Source organism: Capsicum annuum, chromosome 7 (genome assembly GCF_002878395.1).
Source record: "Capsicum annuum cultivar UCD-10X-F1 chromosome 7, UCD10Xv1.1, whole genome shotgun sequence".
NCBI classification, from domain to species: Eukaryota; Viridiplantae; Streptophyta; class Magnoliopsida; order Solanales; family Solanaceae; genus Capsicum; species Capsicum annuum.
In genome coordinates this window covers 14,348,790-14,359,214 of record NC_061117.1, presented here as the reverse complement: position 1 = coordinate 14,359,214, position 10,425 = coordinate 14,348,790, and the positions used below count along the sequence as shown (strand labels likewise).

The window sequence follows — 10,425 nt, the reverse complement described above, 5'->3', positions numbered from 1 at the left end:
TGGGTTAAGTTGACCTTTAGGTTCTCCTAACTGGTGAGAAGAGATCGAATCACTGCCTGAACCTATTGCTCATCCGAGAGAACATAACTAGCACTTTTGAGTTGAGCTATCATATTCAACATCACCCTAAGGTGTTGTTTGATGTTCTGATCATAAAGCTTGTTGTAAGTCTCAAACTTGATAGTCAGCTGTCTCAGGCGGGTAATTGAAGTACCCTCATATATTCCTTGCAAGTATGCCCAGATGGCATTGGTAGTAGGGAATTCCTCATACTCATGTATGAGATCATCAACCACAGAACTTACTATGATCCCACGTGCAATGGAATCAGCCTTTTTTCAAGTCTTATAAGCTTCTAGTTCTCTTCTGTGTTGTGCAGTATTACCCTCTTCTGGCAGACTTAAGACATGGTTAATACCTTCGAGAGCATTTTGCTCTTCTAGTACATACCACATCTTACGACTCCAAATGTCGTAATTATCTCCATTAAATTTTTCTCCTTTGTTCAAGTCAGCAATTATGCTTTTAGATGCCATGTCTGTTATTAAGAGACAATTATGCAAGTATATTATCAATTATGCATGCAAGTTACACATTCAAGCAAATCATTTCACATAGAGGTTTCATATTTAGTGTATAATCGAAAAGATACTTAAGAATTCAATCATCATATACTAACTAAACACTTAACCAAAATTAGAAATTAATTTCTTAATGTGCATTAGAATGATAACTTTCAATTAAGTCGTTTAAAACTCAAACAAATAAATGAAATTCATATAAAAGAATATAAACAACTTAATTTATATATAAAGTTTGTAATAACTTCATGTTACAAGTCAATCTAAAAATAAAAGTCATTTCATAAATATTCTAAACGACTTATGTACACCCAAAAAGGCTCGCTAGGCCAAATCTCGTGGTAAATATCAATTAATCTCTCGCCCCAAGGGTCAAGGAGAGAATTTGCTAAAATAGATAATGTTTCTCAATCCGAGATTTCTACATAATTTTCTAGTTCTAGACATTTCATTTCAAACAAATGAATAAAACTAGCAACACTAATGTTAGGTGACATCTTAAAAGACTTGAACTCTTTCAATTTCTTTTGTCCTTCCCTTCGTATAGCCCTCTCATTTCGTAACAGATTTTATGTCACTCTGGGGATCCCATTTCGTATGATCTCACGACCTAGAAAACATGTCCTTCAGCGACGTGCTCTTCCACTTCGTTTCTTTGCTCGATATCCAGAACTCCTACTTGGAGTGATTCGAGTTTGTCCCCGTTCAGCCATTTCTGAAATAGGAACCAAGAAACAATAAGAATGGTTAAACCACTCAATGTGACACTTATGTCACAATTTATCATAGAAGGCTAAATCCGAAAATAAAGTTAAGGGCTAATTAAGACAAAAGTTATATCAAGCCTAGTTTATACCCTTATTAATAAATAAAATCAAAGGCATAAAGTATTTTATTCTTTTTTTTTATAAAACATTCCCCAAAACAACTCTTAATAATTATTTAAAAGAAATAAGTGCTAACAACATTACTTTATAACCTTTTTCAATTTTTTTTAATATATGTTTGTATTACAAAGTAGTACCTGTACTACACTCATATTAGTACACCATATAATAATAATAAAAAGGTATTCAACAAATCTTCTGTGAGTTGTTTCTTAGAACAAATATAAAAAGACAAACACCATACTCATTTTATTAATTTTTATTATTATTATTAAAAGGGAATGAAGAAAAAAAATAAATCACAGAACCCTTTTCTACATCAGTAGAGTAATTAAATAGTACATGTACTACTTAAAAGGCACTTCTCAACAGTCAACAACAACAAAGAAATATTCACCTAGAAATTCTTTATGATTTCCGGCGAATTTATTTTCGCCGGATTCTTCCAACCCGAAATCCACTTTGATCCACCGGATCCATCCACCAACAAAGAAACCGTCGCCGAAAATGGTCTTGAGACGCCTTAATAGGCGACCAACATCCGCCATCCGTCTGACCAGATAAACAGCGTTTGACCGGACTAGCAGCGCGTCTGATCGAAGACCGGCGGCGCGTCTGACTGGAGACCAAATTCTTACAAGTAATTTATGAGTTTTTACATACTTACAGGGCAATTCAACCTGGCTCTGATACCAATGTTAATGAAAAATAGGAGCAAAATCAGTGTTTACCTCTTTCTATTGCAGCGGAAGAAGATGATTTTGCCGCCGAAAGAATCGCCCAAATCAATTTCGTTTCTCTTGAAAACGGAATGTAAATCTACAAACTAAATGCTTACAATTTTTTTTTGTTGATGCAACTTTTTTCTCTGTGTTTCCTTTTTCTTTCTCACGTTCTTTGCTGAGGAAGAAATCTCTGAATATAAGGGGTGTGGGACAGTTTCTCTTTTGTAACTGTTCCCCCCAAGATTCAAAATTTTCTCTTTGGTTTTCTTTTTTCAGATAAATAAGAAAATGGGTCGGGTCGGGTCGGTTTACATGTGCGACCCATGACCCGAAATATCCAACATTATGTAACAAGAAGGTGTCTCCTAAACTTAAAGGCAAGTTCTACAGAGTGATGGTTAGATTGGCTATATTGTATGGGGTAAAGTGTTGGCCAATCATGAAATCTCACATCCAAAAAATGAAGGATGTGGAGATCAGAATGCTACGGTGGATGTGTAGGTTTACTAGGAAAGATAGGATTAGAAATGAGGTTATTCAAAATAAGATGGGAGTGGCTTTGGTGAAAGTCAAGATGAAAGAAGCGAGGTTGAGATGGTTTGGTCATGTGAAGAGGAGGGGCACGGATGCCCCAGTACAGACGTGTGAGAGGTTGGCTAAGGATAGAATTAGATGAGGTAGAGATAGACTGAAGAAATATTGGAGGAAGGTGATTAGACATAACATGGAGCAGCTTTAGCTTATCGAGGACATGACCCTAGATAAGAAGGTGTGGAAGAGGCGGATTAGGGTAACAAGATAGTTAGGAAGGAGTGCGGCATTGCTAGTAGGTCGGAGGACTTGGTTTTGTTATTCGTGCTAGTAGCTATAGTACTAGTATTATTTCAGAGTGTTTTGTCGTCTGTCATATTACTTGATGAGTCTTGTTTATGTTATTAGTGGGTGTGGTAATTCTTATTGTGTCTTGTCCCCTTACTATTTCTTGTCTAGACTGTTTTATTTTGAGTCGAGGGTCTATGAAAACAGCCTTTCTATATCACCTCTGAGGTAGTGATATGGACTGCGCACACTCACCCTTCCTAGACCCCACTTGGTGGAAATATACTAGGTCCGTTGTTGAGTTACCTATTAATAGGTAATGTATTTTTTTCCCAAAAGAAAAATTAATGCAGTGAGTTGCTACACATTGAATTTATTGTATTCTTTGGTTAAGATTTACTGTTTAGATGAAGATATAAGTAGAATAGAAATGCATATAATATTGTCTAGCAAGAATAAAATGCTTATATTTTCTCTTAGAGAAAAAGAATAATGCATGTGTCCCTCTTTACATATTCTATGTGTAACTTACTGGTTCAATAATCAAACGGAACCCCTTTTGGATCCCGTACACCACTTGAATCATCAAATGGAACCCTTTCTTTGGCTCCATACACACTACTCAGCTACAAGCAGGCAAAAGTACATATGGTATGTGTACAAATACAATAGAGAATGGCGCGACGGTTATCGCCTCTGTTGAATTGACAAATATAGGGTCCAGTGTAGGTATATTGCCAAATGAATCTACAGTAAGTGCATTTCCATTTAGAAGCATTGTCTGGCTTTGCAAGTCTCCATCTTTTGCTGTTAAATGGTATTCTTCTCTTGTGTTTGATGCTATTTTGCTACTTTTAGACAGTTGAATTGAACTCTTTCTGAGGCTATGATGACGTCTGTGTTTTCGTCGATGTAACATAGTACCGTTAAAATCAACTCTGGCATGAATGGTGGTGTTGCCATCAAGATTTATCAACAGTACTGTGATACCTGGCTGCAAATGGAAGAAGTTGTTTTCGTCAAATGTACAACGTAGCTAGTGTCTATATGCAAATAAAGAATATATATGTTCCATGACTTACAGATTGCTTCGCGCAATGAGCATATGCACGTATTTTCTTTGTCCCTGAGAAACTTGTTGACAAAACGTTCCTTCCCATTAATCGGTGCCAAAGAAGAGCACTGCACAGTAAGAACCGTTATTAAACAATAACTAAAGATGATAAGAGATACTCTTGTCTGCTCATGTCATGTAATAATAAAAAGTCACTCCATCCGTTCCATCTTATATGACGCTTTTTCCTTTTTAGCGAGGAGTAGCTATTTATTACACTATGTAATTTGTGTGAGACTAGATGTTCGTACAATATGCATGGGATTAGCCGCTTCAGTGGGATCTTCTGTCTTGGTTGGAGGAGAAAATTACCAAACGCCTGGCATTTCCTCATGCTTGATGCTAATGAGGTTTTTATTTGAGATAAAAAGGAAGACTCTGCCTTTTCCATATGAATGCTAAGTAATAATAGCATGGCACTTCGAATTCGATATAAGAAACAGTAGTATGAGATAAGGGGTATTTTTGATCTTCTCTTATCTATCGGGGGTTCCAACACGAACGACACCTTTTTTAAATTGGAACATTTTAACTTTAAACTTTCTATTTCACCCTTAATGACATAATCTTATAACCATATAAATGTCATCTCATGTTTAATACAACAAATTCTAATGCTAGTTTTGGTATGTGTCAAAAGTACTTTTTTTCTTTCTTGGACTTCGTCTCTAATCAAACACCTTCATATAAAATTAAACAGGAGTATGGCTTTACCTGTAGTAATCTGGATTTGGTACAAAAGTAGTCGTATTGAGTAAACCGTAGTTTCCACCAATCAATGTCTGTCGACAGTATGTCTTGGTATCATATGAAGCTGACATCCCAAGCTGATCCAAATACCTATAATTGTTTCCAAATTCCAAACTCATCACTACTCAGGAGTCAGAACAACAGAGTTGAACATTATGTTTGAGCTTAATTACCAGAAGCTAAAAGCAAAGGCATTTGTGACATGGTTTCGACCGCTGTTGTATGCCCCTCCAGCCTCACCAACCCAAGCAACCACTGAACTGCCAGAGCTCTTGAGGATGTTATGAAGTTTGCTAAATGTATCAGCCTCTCCATCGAGATAAGATGGATCGAGGATTTTTTCAATAAGGTGTTCATCTCTTCCTAAGAATCAAAAGCAAAATCTGATGTAACATCTTTGAGATGGTGTTGGACTAGAAAACCAGATCATATTCAGGTTTGCCGTAAAATACCTGGACCAAGATTATATATGTGGTGAGTAGCCACATCAAATGATGCCCCAGCCTTATTTACTAATTCCCTGAACCATCCTTCATCAAAGAAACCTCCCGGTGCCAGGACCAACGGTTTAGTTTCAGAATTCTTGTAAGCATCTTGCACTATTTTGTTCAAAGCAATAGTATCAGATGCATATTGATCTGCTGCAACTCTGGTCCCAACTCCGCTCCCACTCAATTCGTTTCCTAGAAAGAAAATCGACAACATTTGTTGGATAGTTCTGGTAAAGCTTTAACGATATGTTATAGCATCGTTCTACAGACATGTTTCAGCATAAAATTCATATTAAGAATACTATAGTCCTTACCGAGTTCCCATCCATGGATAGTATATCCCTTTTTGACAGTATAACGTATAAGTGATTCAGCATTGCTTGGATCCCAAGCACCAACGGATAAACCGCCACGGTGTACTGATCTTCCATATAGAGCATTTAATCCAAAAATTATACTAGCCCTGAATGGAACACGAGTCGTTGATTAAGTTTTTTAGTTTAGGAAAATAAATGGCCAAGTCCAAAAACTAAAAAAGGAAAGGGAAGATGCGATTATTACTCAGATTTATTAAAGAATGCATTAAGTTCATCCCATCTAGACAAGGGAAGGCACCCTGGAGTAAAATCAAACATCTCCGTCATGTTTCTAACAAATGAGACACAGGGCTGTTTGTGATCTTCAGTTTGGTATATAACTTTGTCTTGCAAAGTTCCGCCCAACCGAATTTTCAATGGTGAGAAGGCTGCAACATATTATAATGAAGAACATTAAGGGCCTCTAGTTTGTTACAGAAACATACATGTATGTGAAAGCTCTTAAGATATATCACCATACCTTTTATTGCATTGAGAAAAATAATGTTGTTAAGATCCTGCACACAGAAGAGATGATCAGATGAACACAACTTAGAAATGCATCACAAGATCAATAAAATTACTTTGAGTAATGTCATGTGCCTTTCAAGAACAGCCTCTCTACCTCCGCGAGGTAGAGGTATGGTTTGCATAGTGGCGAAATTAGAATTTCGATTAGCGCGTTCAAGAATACTTTCAAGGTTTAGTATATATGTATAAAAAGTAACATTTGGCCTATATGCATAGTTTAATTTTTCAACGAAGGTTGTTCCATTGACCACCCTTTTGACATACATAGCTATGCCCTTGGGTTTGTGTACACTCTACCCTCCCCAGACCCCATCTGTGAAATTACACTGGGTATATTGTTGTTGTTGTAGTAATGTTACATGCAAGTATTAAATGGTAAGACAACCTTTTTGTTTCTATGTTTCATTTGGCATCTTGTTGTCCACTGTGAATCAAGTCATTCTTGTTTTCTTTTTCCTCTCTATTTTGGCTCTTTCTGGCTGTTGGTTCTTCTTTTTTCGAAAAAAATAAATGAAATCATACCAAACAAGGAACAAAATTAGAAAAGTAGAAAGCAGAACACACTGTCAGGAAATGAACCTTGGGTCTAACTCAATCTCAAAAGCTAGCTCAAGAGGTGAGGATTACCCAAGTCCATATAAGCAAACCACTAGTCCATTCCCCAACCAATGTGGAACTTTTACCCACTCTAACACCTGAGTTAGGCCCAAGGTCCGTTCTTGACATGGTATCAGAGCCAGGTCCATCCCCGTTTTGGGCTCTCGGTCCACGCGCCAGTAAAAGTTCTACATTGGTTGGGGAATGGACTAGTGGTTTGCTTATATGGACTTGGGTAATTCTCACCTCTTGAGCTAGCTTTTGAGGATGAGTTAGACCCAAGGTTCATTCTTGACACAAACTATCAAGGTAATCTCATAGATCTTCAACATACATACTCAAATTTTCACAAAAGGCTGAAACTAGCAACTATGCCTCAATCCCAAGCATGTTTATATCGGCTATATGAATGATCATAGATCATGTTGTTCCATTTAAGTTCATCTCAGTCAATATTACATAAAATAAAAACAAAAAGTACTAGAAGTTATATAATAAGCTTAAACTAGCAAACAATAATACCAACTACGCCTCAATTGCGTACATGTTTGAATCGATTATATGAATCTTCATGGATCATGTTGTTCAATTTGAACTCATTTCACTCAATAGTATATAAAATAGAAGCAAAACAGAAATATATTTACATATGGCTTCAGCTGAAACTAGCATTAAACAAAAAATAGACTGAATAATTCATATTCGTGGGTGGCAAAGCAGGGGCAGAGCTACCAGCCTGTCTATAGGTTCAGTAGAACTCAGTACCAAACTCGGCATTCGTGTTTGAAAATTCACTTAATGTGTATAAATAACTTATCCAGACCCTAGAGTTGTCTTTTCTATAATCCAGAACCCATAAACTCAAAAATCTTAGCTCCACCTTGAGCGAAGATATCATCAACATTTAACAAGCCATGTATTTAAAATAGAGGATTAACAACTACAACTATAGTATCATAATTGCATTTCTACACTAGAAAACTAAAAAAGCAGCTAGCAGAATTGGCAAATACATTCAAGAAAACTACACCATAAGTTCATTTCTACACAATAAAACTTAACAACAGCTAGCAGAAAAGTGAAAATGCATTCAACAACAACAAGAACATTATACTTATGTAATCCCACGAGTAAGGCTTGAAGATGGCAGAATGTACGCAGGCCTTATCCCTACCTCGTGAAGGACTCTCGACTCAACTAAAAGTGAAAATGCATTCAACAACATCATAGCTAGTATAATCCCACAACTATACACACACTTTATCCCTACCTCGTGGAGCTAAAAAGACTATTTCTGCAAGACCTTCAACTCAACTAAAAGTGAAAATGCATTCAACAACAACAACAACATAGCTAGTATAATCCCACAAGTGTACACAGACTTTACCTCTACCTCGTGAAACTTAAAAGACTATCATCTCTAAAAGACCCTCAACCCAACTAAAAGTGGAAATGCATTCAAGAAAACAAATTTACCAGATTCAAGAAAGAAGCATGGTCCCAAGGACAAGTTCCATAATCACATTTCTCAGGTGGCCACCAATCCAAAGTAGCACAAATAAAATGCCTATCTATTCTTCCAATAGCAACTTTCCCATCTACAAACACAGTCCCTTGAGCTGCTGTTCCACAAATAAATCTCAAACCAAACAAACAAATCCACACCAAAAACACTCCCTTTTGCATAAACAAAGTACCCATTTTTACCAAAAGATTCAAAAAAGCTAAAACTTTAACTAAACAATATCAAGATCTATGTTTTTCTCTAACATAGCACAGCTCAAGATTGCAAGAAAGAACTATATGGGCAGCTATGGAACTCCATATTGGAGTTTATAAAGGTAGAGTAAGGGTGACAAAGACAAATAAAAAAGAAAGCTTTATTCATAATCAAGTCATTATGGTTCAAGATTGGATCAAAAAAAGATTTTTTTAATGTAAAATTTGAAAAAAGATATTTAAAGGTTTGGTGTGTGTCTACCTACATACTACCTTCTCAGTCAAATTACAGTTATGTTATTGTTGTAGTATTTTGGTAACACAAAGAAATCATTGGAATAATTTAAAGGAAAACTTCCGTATACTAAGCTCACACTACGAACTAAATTCAAAAATGATCTCACTAAACTACAAGAATCTATGTACACAACATTATTCTACAATTGTACGAAAAAATTATTTTCACGATTTAAATTTATAATCTTCTAATCATAATCACATGTTGCTATTTAGCTCTTACTATGACCGAAATTTAGAAAAGGTCTCACTGAACTACAAGAATCTACCAAAATATGCAATCTTATTCATGGGCGGAGCCATCTTAGACGAAGGGTGGTCCGGTGCACATTCTTTACCCAGAACCTATGTGGGGTACAAAGATTAAATAATAGCTATTATGAGTGTATACTTAATTTTACACGCCCTTTATTAAATTTGTGACTCCACCACAAATCTTATTCTACAATTCTACAAAATACTGTTTCATGATTCAAGTTTGTAACTTTTTAATCACACGACAGTAAAATTAACTTTATCAGTTACGTTAACGCTGAATGCATATTAGGTTAGTTTGTATGAGAGAATAATGTAAACACCAAGTTGGCAGTGGGCCCATACTTTTGGGAGGTTCTTTGCTTGAGGAAAGTGAAAAAAGAAAGATTGCTCAACAACTGGGGAAAAGATAAGTACTGTCTGTGGGACCATTATTGCTCTCTAACCAATGCCTGCTATTGGATGCAAATGCTATAGCTGTATTAAAAAATAAGCACTAATTAACTTGCTTAGTTCATTTTTAGTTATCATATTTTGCTTTACATAAATCAGTTCACATTGAAGTTGATTAATTTAATATTTTAAATATAAATATTTCAAAGAAAGAAGAATCTTAAAATAATTGGTAAAATTATTGTTATGTGATCAAAAGATTACGAATTCAAGCCTTGAAAATAACCTCCGATAGAAATACAAGGTAAAACTGTGTATAATAAACCTTTGTGGTGTGTCCCTTATTCAATCCTTCACATAGCAAAAACTTTCGTACACCAGATTATCCTTTTTAAATGCAGATGTTTCAAAACTTTACGAAAAATGCTACAAGTTGTGATTATTCTTATATTGATATGATCAAAAATATATTTTGAAATGTTGATCAAAATTTATGAAGTTTGACTTTACAAAAATGAAATTTGAGGAAGTAAAAATTAATGGAGTAATTTGATATCATGAGAATATGTAATTACTCATGAGAATATGTACTTTAAAACTCTCGTGAGATATATTTCCCTTTTGATAAAAGAAAAACTAGTGCATGTGAAGTATGTGGGGTAACTTTGAACGTGTGAGCTTGCTTACAAATTCAGTTTAAGAAAAAAAAGTTAAGATAGGCTTGCAACTAGAATAGAAATTGCCAATTTGAACCCCCTCACGTTTCAATTTTCAGTAAAATTCTGTTAGGAAAACGCTACTCATCACTGATCAACACCACATAGCCACCCTCTTCCTCAAACCGGAAACACTTCACCGGCGAACCATCGCCGCAAACCTAACTCCGCCAACCTTTGGGCTAATCTCCTCC

General features: G+C 35.7%; 1 protein-coding gene across 2 annotated transcripts; it reads right to left on the bottom strand.

The window, feature by feature from the left end:
* Positions 1-3,454: 3,454 nt before the first annotated feature.
* On the bottom strand, positions 3,455-9,407 carry LOC107852403 (heparanase-like protein 3). 2 transcript variants are annotated; one of them, XM_016697444.2, is made up of 9 exons: positions 8,328-9,407; positions 6,205-6,241; positions 5,929-6,112; positions 5,682-5,830; positions 5,329-5,559; positions 5,050-5,239; positions 4,841-4,966; positions 4,095-4,194; positions 3,455-4,006 (listed from the first exon to the last, which is right to left on the bottom strand). In XM_016697444.2, exons 1-9 carry the CDS (start codon positions 8,550-8,552, stop codon positions 3,635-3,637), a joined length of 1,614 nt encoding a protein of 537 aa, XP_016552930.2. In that variant the 5' UTR covers positions 8,553-9,407; the 3' UTR covers positions 3,455-3,634. The 2 variants fall into 2 exon arrangements, with proteins under 2 accessions (XP_016552930.2, XP_016552931.2); XM_016697445.2 differs by lacking the exon at positions 8,328-9,407 and adding an exon at positions 6,640-6,816.
* Between the last annotated feature and the right edge of the window lie 1,018 nt (positions 9,408-10,425).